Here is a 15,764-nt window from a genome sequence, read left to right on the forward strand (position 1 = left end):
ACTTTCTTTGTATTATTGGGCTTGAACGGATATACTTTTAATTACATTCTTGTCGCTGTATGTAAGATCTCGTAGGAATGTTAGCTCAATCCCGAACATTCCAGCTGATGGTGCGACTGCACAAAGCTTGTCAACCGCGACAACACCGCAATCTCCAGTTTGAGTTTGACTGTATAGAAAAAGCATTTGCAAACGGTCTGTGTGATGAATAAGTCCAAGTATTCCAGTACCAGAAGTGAGATGTCCATTAATATAATAGACGAGTTGATCGCCAACAGCTGGTACATGATATTCGTCTTCCGGGCACTCCGTTTGGGATACATACGCATTAAGCGGAGCGTTTGGATAATAAAAAATGTTGATATGATGATCTCTTGTACGAAGAACACCGTAAGCTGTATTTTCTCCCACTTACTAAAGAAGCCCTGGAAGTGCAGGTGGCAGACGTAGACAGCGCCGTACGAGGCAACGATCTGAGGGATCTGTAGGACAATCGCGTCGAAGATGATCATGCCCAGCACGAAGTGGAGTATTTTTCGGTTGAACACGACAAAATGAAGCCGGGAGTATAGCACCAGTGACTGTCCCGTTACCATGATGCTCCATCCTGCCGTCGACAGCGTGACTGGGATCCAAATTGGCGCGAGCTCGAAATACTTCAGGAGCAGACCGATCGCGTCGGGGATAACACCCAGTGACGCCGTGATAAGCAAACTCCAGAAGTATAGGCCATTGTATTTGTTGAATATGGAGAACACGAGCACAACCAGTTCCAAGGCGCTATAAATAGCGCAACCTAGCACGCTTGCGATGGATGCTTGCACAGCGAAGCTGTTGCCCGTGTATGCTCCGACGATGCCAGCGACCGGGGCGTCGCAAACGACCATTTTGCGTCCATATTCTAGGATATCACAGGATGAGGTGTGGATTATACTGAGGTTTCGAATGAGATAACTCCGAGAAAGGAGGGGTTCGCTTCGATCCCGCGACGTCAGGTCATCGTGTTCAAGGCATGTGACTTGCCACCCACGGTTCGCGACTGTATGGAAAGTTTATCAAACCTGTTGTTCCTCATAATAGAGTAGTTCCTGATACATGGAAAGGGCGCGATATTTTCAAGATAAACTCAGTAATATAGTTTCACGTGCTATTACGTTAATCAGGTGGTCACACGTAAAGTTGCAATATATATCATTCACTAAACTGACGCGCAGTGTATCCTGTGAACTGACCTATAGTGAGTCCTAGAGATCCATTACACTCACCTTTATCTTGTTAGTAGTTGAAAGCTCCGACAGAAGGTTCCGGCGTATAGTAGTCACAAGACATCTTATCTCTCTTTCTCCTTTTCTTCTTCCGCCTTCCCCAGATTCGATATATTTGTAAAATGGACTCTTCTCGATGATTTGCCCAGTATAACAATCTTATCATTATCTCTATTAGTAGTTAATTAGAAGACTTTTAGTGGTTTTTTAGCCATCCCCACAGTCTTTGAACGGTCCTCGCGGTTTTTTAATAGTCCTCGCGGCTTTTCAGCGGTCCTATATAGTCCTTCAGTAATCCATTAAGTCACTGTTCTGTATGCAACGAACCCAGTTTCAAGGGAACCAGTGCCTTCAGCTTCAGCTCCGTTGTTGTGTCGAAGACAGATCTTGGTGTTCTTACGGATAAACAGACCATGTTGACAGAGACGAACTGGATAGCCCCACCAAGACGAGTCCTTGGCAGGCAGCGGCGGCGTCTTGGCATCTTGGCATATCTTAATATAGATGGCATGGCGCGGGTTTGTGCCGCTGGACACGGTGTAAATAGCATAGCCTTTCCGCTTACCCCTGTTCTTGGACCGCGCTAAGCAATTTCGTGCCTCTTTCCTCGTAAAGTGCTTCGCTAATCCCTTTCCTCTTTCCTTCCAAGCTCTTCTTTGCACATAATTCGTGGCTAAGCTAGCTTGGATTCAGCCACGCTTCATCCGTCCACAGACATATCCTCGTATCGACGCAGTACAACCCGCCAGACCCGTCCGTCTAGCCGAAAGAGCTTAAAGTATGGCCTGGTGAGAATGTCCCATTTTTGATTAGGGCGGTTCCAGTCGCCGACTGTGCCCACTCAATGTTAAGGGTGTTCGAGTTACCGATACCTGCGATGTAACCTCGTATACTCATCCCTACCCTCCGGAGTTACTACAGCGACGATGATTGACCGAAAGACATTGAAGTCTAGCTATGGAAAAAGGGGAATGAATACGAACATTCGTGGCTGACAGCAGCCGAAGGGGGTAGTAGGTATTCGCTATTTTTGTCCCGTACTTCACCTTTTCTGCCTCTGCCAACTAACTTTCCGAAGATCTATATAATGGACCCAAATTCCAGTCTATGCCTAGAAAATCAATATTACTTCAAGCCTTTATTAAGCCTCTATCTCATTGACCATTATGAAGACAGCTACTACTCTTCTCTGCCTAGCCCTTCCTTTGCTGGCGAATGCGGCTCCAGGCCTCGAGAAAAGAACAATGTGCAACGTCTTCAACAACGATGGCGCCGTGAAATGCAGAAGCGCGCCGTATTTTGACGCCCATGTCGTCACCACTATTGGTGACGGAGATGCCTGGGACTTCTCTTGCTACAAGTCGGGAGACTGCTACGAGGGAGTTTGGTAATTACGCATTTTGGGAGTTAATGGGAATCAAGGGTGATGCTAATTATTCTCAGCTCGTGGGATTACAACTGGGAGTTGAAGTGTTATATCAATGGATTTTATACTTCGGATCAGTGCAATTCTAGTACGTTTACGCTCTTCTTGGACGAATGCAAGTCGAGGACTAACAAACATGCTTTCAATGCAGAAAATTTGAAGAAATGTTGAAGTGGGTTGCGGGGTCGTGATCCAGTGGTTGCCCCCTTCTAATGGCGGCGATGCTCGGTTGATTCTTCATGCGGAGGATAACGTGGTTGTTGATGCGCATTACAAGGCCAACGATGAACTGAGGGACGGCTGCGGCGACTGGTGAGCTGACTTTGCGTTGTTGATACGTTTGGAGAACCACACATTGCCACTTATCGTATGAACGGCTTTCTTTCTGCTTAGGGACCAGGATCCATTCCAAGACGCCTGACCTCATCACTGCTAGGTATAGATGGGATCCTGCGGACCGTTTACGGAAAGCGGTTGTTTTTCTCTTCTTGTTCTTGTTCACTTCAAATCTTCCCCTCGCCAGATGACTCTAGATAGTTAATATCTAGAATCAATTTCAAGATTGCTTGGCTGTTGTTGCTATATTCGTTGTTGGATTCCTGGGTGCTATGAGTTCGTGCGCCAGAGTGTACCTTAGCCACTGGCCAGATTATTTCAGCGCATGACTTATGGTAACGATCTCATCTGGGGGAAATACTCCGCAGCTTGTCATCCGTGAGACCTGAGGGGCTAACGTAAAAAGCGGTTCTCCTTAAAGGATCTCAAGGGCCATTCGGATATGCGATAATGTGATCTGCTCTCTGGTTATTCTATTTCCAGACTCCCCTTGACACTGGGTCATAGGAGAGAGACGACTATGCAGGGCTGGCATGGAGTCAGAGAGTCTCTGGGACTGGGTTTGCTTGCCAGCTTTTAATAGGTGCCGGAGACCTTATGCAGTGGTGAAGATGTGAGAGTGCTCTTACTCATTATTGAGTATTAATTCAATAAGTCTCTCTAGTTTGGGAGATAAGCACAGCTAACACCGAGATGATCTGCTCTGCTAGTGGATTGATTAGATGGCAATCGGGCCAAGGTTGGTAAAGCAGGGGCTCCTGGGAAGGCATGTCCTTGGGCCGCACCAGAGGTACCTTGAAAGGCGCCCTTGTCTGGACGGGGTCACCTAGCCGGCAAAGACGAGTAGCTGTATGGGTTAGTAGGTGCGCAAATCAACCAAAGGCAGCTTTGTTTCGGTTATTGGAGAACTGCTTGATAACCCCTGCACCGCCGTTGCCCTGTTGCCCTGTTGCCCCGCGGATCACATGACTCTGCTGCATTTCCTCTGTCGTCCTAATCGCCGTTATATACACTGCTACCGTGACAATCTTTGAGTAAGATTGTCCTCAGGACTTTTAGTCTATGTGTCTCGTCACGCGAAGAGTAGCGGCTTCCGCCCCCGTCGCTGTCTGACTTCGAAACTATCTGATACGTTGCCTCGGTGACAATAATGGCAGCCCATAGGCCTCTCAATCTTCCCTCGGAGCTAATACTGATGGTCGCGGACTATTTGCGACCTTTGGATCTCTTAAATTTGGTTCAAAGCATGCCCCACGTCGCCTCCATTCTCAACTCTCGGCATATTCAGGCCCAGGACGAGAATGGACACACCATCTTATATCTGATCGTGGAACAAAGGCTTGAACATCTGATCGAACCCCTCGCTGAATGGATCCGGCAGAGCTCCATCCCCAATGTCGAAGGATGGATGCCTCTTCATCAAGCGGTCAGGAACGGTGATCAACTGATGGCAAAAGCAATGATCCATGCTGGTTCGGATATATCAGCACAGGATCATAGCGGAAGAACCGCCCTTCATCTTGCCGTCCACGGAGATGCAATTGGGATTGTCCAGTTACTCCTGGATCACGGTGCAAACCCTTCCGCGGCGGATTACAACGGAAGGACACCCTTACATGAGGGCTATGGACAGAGCATAACTATTCTCCAGATGCTGATTAAAGCCGGCGCGGACATTGATCCCCGACAGATGCAACGAGGGTTGACCCCCCTTTATTATGAAGCTATCTTAAATCGAGAAAGCTCTGCCAGGATCCTTCTTGAGGCTGGGGCAGATCCTTCTATTCAAACGTCGACTGGAGAGACCGTATTGCAGCACGCGACCTTCAGGAATCACGCTAATATTGTGCGACTGTTACTTGAGTGGGGTGTTGATACCACTGTGCGAGATGAGCACGGTCTCACCGCAGTTTTGGTTGCTGCGGTTTCCGGAGCAGATGAATGCCTACAACTCCTCCTCAAGGCCGGTGCAGATATTTCAGTTCTGGACAATTATGGACGCAACGCATTGCATATAGCAGCAGGGTGTGGGGAGGAGTCTACAGTCCGACTGCTTCTGAAAAAAGGATTGGACAGCTCCGCACGGGACAACCGTGGATACACTCCAATGTGCTGGGCATTTGATCATGAGAAGAAAGGGGTTATTCAAATTTTACAAGATGCGCAGAAGAACCGATTTGCGAGGTTTATGCAGCGAGCGCGCATCAAACGTTAAAGTGGCGTTCTATATCAGAGCACAAGTCGTGATTCTGGACATCTTGCGGCCTTCTTGCAGCTGCTGCAGACCGCGATAGCTGCAGATATCGGACTAATAACTACCGATTTTTTTTAGTGAGCCTAAGCTATAAATACTTGGCAAGTCCCTAGCTGAATAATAATATTAACAACCTTTTTCAACATCTTTCTTCCATCTATTACCATTCTCCCCAAAGTGCATTCATCTGACCTTCCTATCTTCCTACGCATCCTCTGGCTTGCTCAGCATGTGTACTAATCCCAAATTACATATGAATACCTTCATTTGCTAGTAGTAAGTTATCCGCTCCATATTACAACAACCTGCTTCCCCGCTTTCTTCAAAAATTCCCTTCTCTGACAAGACCTTCTTTTGGACAACTCGTATTGCCGGGTGAATTATTCCTGTAAGCGGCGCTAAATCCGCGTTGCCTGCCATATTGAGACTACTCCGACGGATTCTTCCTAACAGTGCCTGTCAAAGAGTTAGGCCATGGTGGGGACCTCGTATTCAGTAACACGAGATGAAATGCCAAGAATTATCACGATGAGAGTGATCATTCAACCTAAAACTCGTATTTTCTCATGACGCGCCCCTCTCAGACGACGGGGCTATAAGTAGCAGGTTCAGGAACAGGGTTGTCGAGAATTAAAGCTCCAAGTTGACTTCATTGTACTCATCGAGTCATCTTTGCAATCCACACTCCTACCGCGTTTCCAATCTTAGCCCTCCCATACAGCCTCAGCCTCATCATGTCTTCATCCGAAGGTCTCGTCCCTATCATCATCAACCTGGCAGGCCAAACCAGGATCAATGAGGTCGTGCTCGCCGATGAAAACGCCGAATCATTCGAGACTCTCGCAACTAGCTTCTACCAGAGCTTGCGCCCCAATATTCCCGAGTTCTATCTGGAACAGGGAGAACGAACCATCACGAAGATGTGGGTGGAATGGAACCCAGCTGGTGGCAATTTCCTGCCCACGGAGACGGAGATTGTGGATGGAAATCTCCGTGCGGTCCTTCGATTGATTGCTGTGCGACGAGGTGTGGATATGATCCGTGTTTGGCTGAATGAGATCGATTAGGTTGTTGAACCATTCTCTCATCCTTGGTGGAGCGGCGGCCTTGGGTTGTCCGACTGTGATGTGGGTCATTCAGGAGTCTTTCGTCGACCGAGGGCCTGTTCGTACTCAGTGCCCTTACTCAGTGCTGTGCACAAAGTGGTTGGCATACGATGGAATTTACCGATGTAGAAGGTGGTCTTTAAATTTGCATGTTAGAGATCGAGTGTTCAGGATTAGCTCTAGGCGATAAACGATAGACGGCTATGGCGCGATAGGAAGTGTCCAAATGTCATGTAAGATTGATGATCCGCCAGGAATCTGGATTTCGCGTGTAGGATAAATGCCAATGATTGCCCCCCGGCCATGAGTGCCTTTAGACAACCACGCTGTCTCACCGACAGTCCTCCATGAATATTCTCTACATGGCCCTTAGGAGAGTGCCCCTTCGTAGGGTTAAGTGAGCACAAGGAAGGAGCCACAGAGGGCGCAGAGCAGCATCTTCCGACAGAGAAAACAAAATAGACCGTCCTGGAGACAGGTTAGAAAGGTTGAGACGCGGCAGTTAACCGACAGGTTTTCCTCTGGAGCTGAGCTTTTACGCATCGGGGAGCGCTCTGAAGTCCAGTGAAAAACGCCATGGCCTCTCCGACTGTGCTTGTACCCATTATGGTTCCCGGACATCCGTCCATGAAACGATCTTTTGATAGTTTGTTGCTGCATCCGCATAATGTTAAAATTTAGACATCTCACGACCGGCAATCGGGAACCGAGGATCAGAAGCCCATTTCATAAGGTACCGAGTCCAACATATATTTGTCGTTTGTGATCGAGTTCAAGCTTAGAAGCCAGTTGGGGCATCCAGAAGCTCTCAGCCAGCTTCAGAGTTCACGCTGTCCCGCTCCATCCACTGGCGTTCTAATTCTCGTCTGATCCACGATGTGCGCCACCCAAGACTCTTTTCTACACGAGACAGGAAACGCAGTGATCCCTGTTGTTCAGCGGGCTGCCGTAAGCAGTATCCAACTAGATATTTGTCAGAAAGCCCCAAGTGTGCCAGCGAGCGATTCACTTACAGCGCTGAAGTAGATGCGAGGCGATGAAGTAGCTGTTCTGAACACTTTCATTCGATAGCGATAGTCCAATGGCCATCACAAGATGACTGGCAACTGTCTTCTATTTCATATGTTAGCGATGAAAGATGACTGACGGGAGATCAAACTGACTTCTGCGAGAACTTGAGCTCGCGCCATTTCATAGTCCGTCAACCGCTGCGACGGCGCATCAGACATGGTCAGAAATATTTTAGAAGCATGGTAATATTGCAAACCAACCACTATAATGAACAAGTTAGTTTAGCGGGCATCAGAGAGGGTGTCAGCGAGACAAACCAGCCGGGGGCGACATGATCCATAATTCGGGAAAGGGGCGATCCTCGGACAAATTAGGCGGTTGATATCGCAGTGGATGCCAACTCCTCGGCTTAGTGTGGTGCCAGTCCTCCACACAGTCTGCCAACTCCTGCCAGCTCTTTCGGTCAATGGCGTACGCCGGCGCAGCGCAGCATAGCTGAAGAATGCATGCGCAGAAAAAAATGATGGCATTTGCTCGGGCCGCGTCATCATCGCGATGGAAGACCGAGGACCGCTCATAATTGCGCAAGTCCAGTTGTATTGGTTCATATTGAGCTATGGAGGAGTAGATGGCTTGGCGCAGGAATTGCCAGCTCACTGCCTCGGCTAATCCCCCGGACGATGCAGATCGCGACATCAGATTGAGGAGATGGTTAGACCCAAGGAGATGGCATTTCCTGTCGGTTGTCCTCTCAAGCTCTTCGTAGAAACGAAGCACAACCACGGTGATGAGGAGATTGTCGTCATAGCTCTCCTCGGGTTGATCCAAGGCAACAATGAGCATTTCCAGACACTCCCCGTGAAAGGCTGACGCTTCACAGTCACTATCATTTGTCAAGATCGCATCGTGTCTGGCAGCAAGTGCGAGGAGAGCTTTCAACAACATGGGCTCCTCTAGTGCTCGGCGAGGAACTTCGGTGCTGAAGTGAGATTGAGGATCACAGATATCCGCCTGCTGCCGTTAGGCCCCCGTTCCATGGCAGATGCCAGTCAAATGACTTACCACAGCGGCAATCTTTTGAATATAGGAGCGGATCAAGTACGCCTCTCGAGGAGATGGCGTCGACAGGTCACTTGGTGCGTGACTCGGAGAATGGTTTGACAATGCATCAGTCGGGACAGATTCAAGTGCTTGTGGGAGTATGGGTTGGCCTTCCTCTGGCGTTGGATAAGGCTGCTCAAGGCCTTGGTCTTGGTCGTCTGGCTCTGGGAGTTCACGCGTGAGGTCGTCGGCCTGGTGCACGAAAGTCACTGCATGGGACTTTTGTCAGTAGGTAGGCTATTCAACCTATTAAACGAGGGCTTACCTGGCCGGGATACCCCAACCCAGACCTGCTGCTCATCCCAGACAAGGTCTGAGCGGGTTGGAGCGCTCTCACACTGCTGGTATATATGGCGTACAGGCTTGAATTGGAAGCGCGGCTCAAGTTCACATGACCGGCCCAAGCGTGAGCAGCGAGAGCATGAAGAGGCGCCGTCGGGAACCACACAGCGGACGTGACGATGGCGACAACGAGCACATCCCTTAGTCACACGCATTTCGCAGCCGAGGGTCGTGGAGAGGAGACAGTGCGGAGAGCCGGGGATGGAATAGTTCACGTAATCCCTTATCTACTGTCTAATCCGTAGTGCCTAGAGCTATCTTATCGAGCCAGGTTTATCCAGCCAATCGGCTGCTCTGTATATGTTAGACGCAGCAGATCTCGATCCCGCTGTAGTTGGCAGGGACTGGAGTTGCTTTACAGTTGAAACATCCGTATTTCCTATCTCCTATCTCACTCTCAATGGCTTGTCGACTTCAGTAGTTCACTTCTATACAGTATGTTTTTGTATATTGTATCCCCTGAACTCGGCTCTTATCCAGCAATGCGGGGTAATCTACCCCGCATCCAAAGGCCTATGGATCTCTGGGTCAATGGGTCCAGCAACTATGGAACACGGCTTCCGTAGCCAGTCGAATCACTTGTTCTCCTGCCCTGTTGACTTATCAATGGTGACAACTCACAGCTCACTTTATCTTCAAAAACAAGCTACCACGAGGTTCCACCCTGACCTCCTCACTTTGACCTACACGGGGAACCCACGAGAAACCTGGGAGTCGGCTGTAATGTTGAACAATTCCCTGCAAAGGGTGATGGCCAGGAGGTAGAAAGAAGTGGGTTAGGTGATCTGAAGGACTTTGAAAATTCTAGAACAGAGGACCTGAAGTACCCTTCTCCTAAGTATTTATTCAATTGCTCAGTCTATAACTTATCTCGTCCAAGGCCAGCAAATCCCATCGCATTCATCCTCCCATTCCTCCCCTGGACCAACTTCTAAGGTTGGGCTTTCGCCCAGGCAGTTGGCCAGACAAGTATCGTGCTTGCTAGCATAGTGAAAGCAACCCCCATGTCGCTGACGGGGAACCATCCCAGTAAAGACCCGGGAATAGTCAAGTCCAAACTATCAATCACCAGCCGTGTCAAGAGAGACGAAGTAACTGGGACTAGTGTCGACGACGGGTAGTCACTCGAGGTGTGGTCTTTCTTCTCATCTATGGAGCCTTTTGGGGTGCTAGGCACCACAGGGCCAAAAAGGAGAACCGAGACGGTTCTCGCAATTGCCACACACATAGCATAGAACCAGAACTTGTAGGATTCAAGCAGAATCGGCGTATACCATGGAACCAAGAAAATGTTCATGTCATGTAGCTGTCCAGCACGATTAACACTGTGCTTTGATTGCGAACGGTATGAGACTGGGAGGCTCACCATTGTCGTACCCTCGAGAGCAAGGTACATTCCCAGACAAGTTGATTCGAACAGATCCATCATCGCTGCTCGGTTTCTAAAAGAGGACCCGGTAGCTAGAATGTCGGAGACATTCTGGAAACAGCCGATGAACCCAAAGAAGCGGAGGTAGCGCCTCGCTGCAGGGAAAATCAGAAATGCACTGGACCGTCACTGAAGCCGCAACAATCTCACCTAGCCCTATCTGCGATGCCGCAATTGAACATCTCATCACAGTAGTATCATCAAATTCAAGTCCAGAGCCGATAAGGGCCAGACTATGGAACAGGCGGAGGGTCAAGTCCAGACCAGCGGTAGAATTGGTGAAATTGGCCAATTGTTTGGGGAGCGATGCCCTTGAACGCGTCGGGGACAATTGTGCCATCGGGGCAGAGGGTTCGTATGCTGATGGAATGGAGACACAATATTATTTTGAAGAATGCTAATATGGTCGTTGCAGTGGGCACTCCTAGCCCTCCTGCAAGAACCACAATGATGATGAGGGTACTTCCCGAGGAAAAGGCACGCAATTATAAAATACAAAAATACGTTATCTGACACGGTGTATTTTACCGGCGGTAGGGCCGCCGGCTGTCAATTTTAGTGTTTCCGCCTTGGCCAAGAGGGGCTGCAAAGAGGCGCTCACGGAAGACGACCCGGGCCCGGGGAGAGGGAACTGGTTACGTTTAGTCTCAGAGACCAGCGGGAGATACGAGAGAAGCGGATCAGGAAACTTGCTCCTTCGCTCGTGAATCATGCATCAAGTTAAAAACTCCAGCTTTTTCTAGCCATGTTCCCGACCCTTCACACAATTCAAACAATTCTTCCTGCTCGCTATACTCTTTGCTCTAACTAAACCCTCTCTTTTTATCTTGGCTTGAAGGCACTTCCACGGTCATGGAAGCCGCTACGCGCTCTCCAGGTGCGGAGAAACCCAAGGACACCCCCAGAGCAATGAAAGACCTCGACCACAGCCTGCATGAATATGAAAAGCACGACAGCGAGGAGGCCTTGCCGTCGGAGCTCATCTCTGCTGGCTCAGAGCACCTCCAACGGAAACTAGGTGGAAAGGAAATCCAGCTGCTGGCAATAGGCGGCGCCATTGGAACATGTAAGTGAGCCTGACTCATGCAAGAAGTACATTTTTTGAGCTTATTATCTCCATAGCTCTGTTCGTACAGATGGGTGCAAGTCTACCAAAGGGTGGCCCAGCTGGCCTTTTCCTAGGCTTTGTCGCTTACGGAACCGTCATCTGGTGTGTCAATCAATGCTTTGGTGAGTCTCTCATTCCTTATTATAGATGTATTGTGGAGTATTAATAAGGTCACGTCAACGCAGCCGAAATGGTTACTTATCTTCCGATCGCTTCCCCATTTATCCGTCTGGGTGGATTCTGGGTCGATGACGCTTGGGGCTTTGCAATGGGCTGGAACTACTTCTTTCTTATGGGTAGGTGCTAGTTCGTGAGGCCACTGTTTTGCTTCCTCTCTAACTAATTATTCCCCTTGGCCAGCCTTCGCCATTCCGTATGAGATCACTGCAATCAATGTACTTCTGACCTTCTGGACGGACAAGGTGCCCGTGGTCGCAGTGGTCATGATTTGCTTGGTGATTTTTGCGTGAGTCGTCTTCTACAGTTCTAGTGGGATCGATCAATGAGCTAACTGTGGGTGCAGTGTGCTTAACGGGCTCGCTGTCCGGTATTTCGGGACCGCCGAGTTCTACCTAGCCATCTTCAAGGTCTTCCTCATGATGGGACTCATTTGCTACACCTTCGTCACCATGGTTGGTGGTAATCCAGAGCATTGGGCCTATGGGTTTACCTACTGGAAAAATCCCGTAAGTTGCATCCAACCATTCCATGTTTTCTTGCTAATTAACACGTCTTCAGGGTGCATTTGTTGAGCACCTTGCTCCTGGGAACACAGGACGTTTTCTTGGATTTGTTTCCTGCGTGATTCAGGGCTCCTTCACGTCAGTATCATGACTAACAATAACTTATCCCGTTCCCCTATAGTATGGCTGATGGTATCATGCAGTATGGTCGGTCCCGAGTTCATCTCCATGACAGCTGGCGAAGCCGAGAATCCTCGTAAATTGATGCATCGGGCTTTTACCTCTTTTGTCTGGCGCCTGCTCCTGTTCTTCCTCGGCGGCGCTCTCTGCGTTGGAATCGTCATTCCCTACAACGACTCGCTTTTGCTCAAATACATCAATGGAAAGGAGGGCGGCACTGGAGCTGCGTAAGCTCCCCAATCTTAAGACAAGCATAGATCACACGGCTTACTTATGCTATAGCTCCCCTTACGTCATTTCAATGGTCAAATTTGGGATCAGCGGTCTTCCCTCCCTGGTCAACGCCCTGATCATGACGTCTGTGCTTTCTTGTGGAAACAACGTTGTTTACTCTTCTATCCGGACCCTCCATGGCCTGGCGGTTGATGGAAAAGCGCCTGCGATCTTTGCCAAGTGCAACCGCTTCGGTATCCCAGTCTACTCGGTCATCTTTTCGCTTGCATTCTGCCTTCTTTCATTGCTACAGCTTGGTGATTCTTCGTCCACGGTCCTTGACTGGCTGGTGGGAATCTGCACTGCATCATACATGATCAACTACTTCGCCACGGTCGTGACATACCTGCATTTCTACGCTGCTCTCAAACGTCAGGGCATTGACCGAAAGACTCTGCCATACCGGGGATACTTCCAGCCCTATGCGGCATACTACGCCGCGGTGATGACCCTGGTTATAGCCTTGATCCTCGGGTACACCGTGTTCATTCATGGCAATTGGGACATTACCACATTCTTCACGTCTTATATGATGATTGGGTTTTTCATCGTGGCGTTTGTGGCTTGGAAGCTCTTCAAGCGGACACGATACGTTCGGCCGGGAGAGGCAGATCTTCAGCTCGGAGGCATTAAAGCTCAGATTGATCTTTATGAGGCGTTGTATGAGCCACCGAGGCGAGGCAAGATTTCAGGCTGGCTCAACAGCTTGTTCGAGTAGTCTGAACGTTCAATTTTGGAGCACAAATTGGGTTGGAGGTATGACTGTTATTTTATATTCGTTTCTCAATCTATCCATGTAGTATCTATTCTAACCTACCACTCTAGGGTTTATCTTCGTGAAATTATGTCTGCCTAATCTGTAGGGCTCTAAATTGCCTCGGCCTAGATAATATGATAGGTGAAACAGATGCGCCTGATACTTCGCACATTCACAGAGTCACAACATCATCGGCATTCAGAATCAAACTCGCGAAAAACAAGGGCTCTCTCACAAACTCGTCAGCTCGAATGAACTCATCTGTCGTATGTGCCCGGTTGAGATTATGCACCAGATTCACTGGCGTGAATCTGTAAATGTTTTTCGTCAAGGCCCAAAAGAACTTAGTGTCGGTGTTGGCTGGCATGAGGTATGGTGTTACAACAAGCTCGTTGTCCGTGCCAAGCGGCTTGAGAACATTTTTGATAGTCCCAGACAAGACGCGGAAAGATTCGGTGTCAACTGGAGAGACGGGAGCGGGCTCTAAGGCGTCGATCCCAAACAGGCAAATTTTCCGTTTCTCTGAAGAGTTGCATGACGAATGAAAGCCTTCAAATAGCATTCCGTGCTTTTGAGCAATGAAACCGACAAGAGACTCGTAGTGTGCCTCGACCTGCGCAATCGAGGTTTCGACGGCCAGGCGGAGGTTGACTAACGTCGACGCTGTTTCAGGGATGGCATTGATCTTGACGCCGCCATGGATCTTTCCAACGGACTGGCTTGTCTTGAAGTAATATCTCATATCATCGAGTGTTTGGGCTAGTTGCTCCTGACTGACGCTATCACCTTGAGCGGCCATGCTCAACTTGGGACGGACCGCCATCGGGAAGCTCGACACGGGAGCATGAACAGCTGCACACTCGAGGAAGCGGAACATGGGATTCTTCGGAGTGACTGCCCCGGGGAATGGGTTGCTCTCAATTGCGACCACGATTTCCGATAGGATACCAATAACGTTATGGTCCGGCGGGTTACTCGCATGACCACCCGTCGACGAGAGATTGATGCCGACGTCCAGATAGCCCTTTTCTGCCACGCTAACCATGGCAAAGGACTGATCAAATTCCCTCTGGATCCCCGTGGAGCCTTCGTCCATGATCAGATAGATCCCATCATCTCCATACTGTTTATGAAGGAAATCAGAGATAGGCCTTCCACAATTCTCGCCGCTAATTTCTTCGTCGCAGCCAAATGCTAGGACGACCGTTCTTTTCGGTTTAAACCCGCTCTTGATCAGCAGGTCCATGCTCTCAATGATGGATATCAAGTAGCCTTTGTCGTCGGTAGCGCCACGACCCCAAATAATCTCACCGTCGTAGTGGCCGTCATAGGGCGGATGAGCCCAATCCTTGACGTTCTCTGAGAGCACTGGTACTACGTCTTGATGTGCGAGCATGAGAATAGGCTTGGCCGTCGATGGTGGGACGCTGCCTTCCCATGTCAGGATCAAGCCGTGTTTGTTGGCGTGATCCAGCTTGACGGTCTGAAATACAGTGGGATAGCTGGCTTTGATGTAGTCCTCCACTTGGAAGAATATATTCCACCTGTCGTCTTCGCCGATGGGTCCCAAGTCATCGTAGCTCTCGGACGGGATCTGAATAATTCCAGAGAGCTTGTTGATGATTTCTTGGTGGTACTCCGTAGAGTCGACTCTTTCACGAACGAACTGTTCCACTTTCTTGTTCTTTGGAGACAGCTTTGGCACCTGTTGGCATAATTCGGATTCTGCGCCGGGGCCGTACACATCCAGCTTGGGTAGGCTAGACGATTGGATGGGATTGTTGAACAGAGTGATAAACGCTGTGGCAAGGCCAATCAAAAGCGCCCCATACATTAACCAATAGCTCCTTGAGCTCTTATCTTGTCGCGCAGAGGTATGCTCGGTCATCTTGACAATGTTGATAAACCGGTAGAAAAATGTATGGTGAGGTAGGCTCGTGATATGTTCTACTTCTGGAGGGCGAGATGTGGAATATATTTTGTCATTGGAAGAGGCCTAGCTTCATCGGCTAGGTACGACCACCTAGATGGATGCGGTACTGAGGTGTCAACTTATCATTTTGTCGCGCCTCTTTCTTCGTCTGTATCGCTATGTCGAATCAAGGAGTCTGATCCCAGGTTCCGAGGTTCTGGGAAGCACTAGTGGGACCTAAGCCAGGCTCCCGCAGCGATGTAACATTGCGAGTGCGGGGTTTTCCATTAGAGTTGAGTGACTTGCCTTTTCGGGAATCTTACAGCGCGTATTTGACTCAAAAAGTATTTTGATCCGCCCCATGGACCACATAGGGATTTTAATCCGCCCGACGAGAAAGAGACTACCAGGAAGGCATCCTCCTCCTAACGGATCTTATGAACAATGGCAAAATCTTACGGAAAGTCTATTTAGTTTCCCGAGATACATGAGCACAATCCGTTGGGATCAATATTCTTTGTGGGCAGACTTTGCACTATTCTCTGGATTTCTTAAAGCCGTGATAATCAGTACTGAGTGGA

The 15,764-nt window shown here is 49.2% G+C and overlaps 8 protein-coding genes across 8 annotated transcripts; 4 read left to right on the plus strand and 4 right to left on the minus strand.

Moving 5' to 3' along the window:
* Positions 1 to 80: 80 nt before the first annotated feature.
* On the minus strand, positions 81 to 887 carry N7482_002841 (uncharacterized protein; the record flags this gene model as incomplete). The annotated part of the gene is made up of 1 exon (XM_056684966.1): positions 81 to 887. The coding sequence occupies one exon, from the start codon at positions 885 to 887 to the stop codon at positions 81 to 83; it is 807 nt and encodes a 268-aa protein (XP_056548572.1).
* A 1,544-nt stretch (positions 888 to 2,431) lies between these two features.
* On the plus strand, positions 2,432 to 2,656 carry N7482_002842 (uncharacterized protein; the record flags this gene model as incomplete). The annotated part of the gene is made up of 1 exon (XM_056684967.1): positions 2,432 to 2,656. One exon carries the CDS (start codon positions 2,432 to 2,434, stop codon positions 2,654 to 2,656), a length of 225 nt encoding a protein of 74 aa, XP_056548573.1.
* Positions 2,657 to 4,273: 1,617 nt separating this feature from the next.
* N7482_002843 (ankyrin repeat protein) lies at positions 4,274 to 5,242 on the plus strand (the record flags this gene model as incomplete). The annotated part of the gene is made up of 1 exon (XM_056684968.1): positions 4,274 to 5,242. The coding sequence occupies one exon, from the start codon at positions 4,274 to 4,276 to the stop codon at positions 5,240 to 5,242; it is 969 nt and encodes a 322-aa protein (XP_056548574.1).
* Positions 5,243 to 6,015: 773 nt separating this feature from the next.
* N7482_002844 (uncharacterized protein) lies at positions 6,016 to 6,348 on the plus strand (the record flags this gene model as incomplete). Its single annotated transcript, XM_056684969.1, has 1 exon — positions 6,016 to 6,348. One exon carries the CDS (start codon positions 6,016 to 6,018, stop codon positions 6,346 to 6,348), a length of 333 nt encoding a protein of 110 aa, XP_056548575.1.
* An 847-nt stretch (positions 6,349 to 7,195) lies between these two features.
* Positions 7,196 to 8,996, minus strand: N7482_002845 (Zn(II)2Cys6 transcription factor domain-containing protein; the record flags this gene model as incomplete). The annotated part of the gene is made up of 6 exons (XM_056684970.1): positions 7,196 to 7,350; positions 7,401 to 7,500; positions 7,551 to 7,660; positions 7,716 to 8,409; positions 8,461 to 8,708; positions 8,765 to 8,996. 6 exons carry the CDS (start codon positions 8,994 to 8,996, stop codon positions 7,196 to 7,198), a joined length of 1,539 nt encoding a protein of 512 aa, XP_056548576.1.
* Positions 8,997 to 9,772: 776 nt separating this feature from the next.
* Positions 9,773 to 10,610, minus strand: N7482_002846 (uncharacterized protein; the record flags this gene model as incomplete). The annotated part of the gene is made up of 2 exons (XM_056684971.1): positions 9,773 to 10,365; positions 10,421 to 10,610. The coding sequence occupies 2 exons, from the start codon at positions 10,608 to 10,610 to the stop codon at positions 9,773 to 9,775; spliced, it is 783 nt and encodes a 260-aa protein (XP_056548577.1).
* A 512-nt stretch (positions 10,611 to 11,122) lies between these two features.
* N7482_002847 (uncharacterized protein) lies at positions 11,123 to 13,232 on the plus strand (the record flags this gene model as incomplete). The annotated part of the gene is made up of 8 exons (XM_056684972.1): positions 11,123 to 11,336; positions 11,393 to 11,500; positions 11,564 to 11,674; positions 11,739 to 11,844; positions 11,902 to 12,064; positions 12,117 to 12,199; positions 12,265 to 12,468; positions 12,524 to 13,232. The coding sequence occupies 8 exons, from the start codon at positions 11,123 to 11,125 to the stop codon at positions 13,230 to 13,232; spliced, it is 1,698 nt and encodes a 565-aa protein (XP_056548578.1).
* Positions 13,233 to 13,443: 211 nt separating this feature from the next.
* N7482_002848 (M20 family metallopeptidase) lies at positions 13,444 to 15,159 on the minus strand (the record flags this gene model as incomplete). The annotated part of the gene is made up of 1 exon (XM_056684973.1): positions 13,444 to 15,159. One exon carries the CDS (start codon positions 15,157 to 15,159, stop codon positions 13,444 to 13,446), a length of 1,716 nt encoding a protein of 571 aa, XP_056548579.1.
* Between the last annotated feature and the right edge of the window lie 605 nt (positions 15,160 to 15,764).

Source organism: Penicillium canariense (genome assembly GCF_028826845.1).
Source record: "Penicillium canariense strain IBT 26290 chromosome Unknown utg000001l_segment0_segment0, whole genome shotgun sequence".
Lineage (NCBI taxonomy): Eukaryota > Fungi > Ascomycota > Eurotiomycetes > Eurotiales > Aspergillaceae > Penicillium > Penicillium canariense.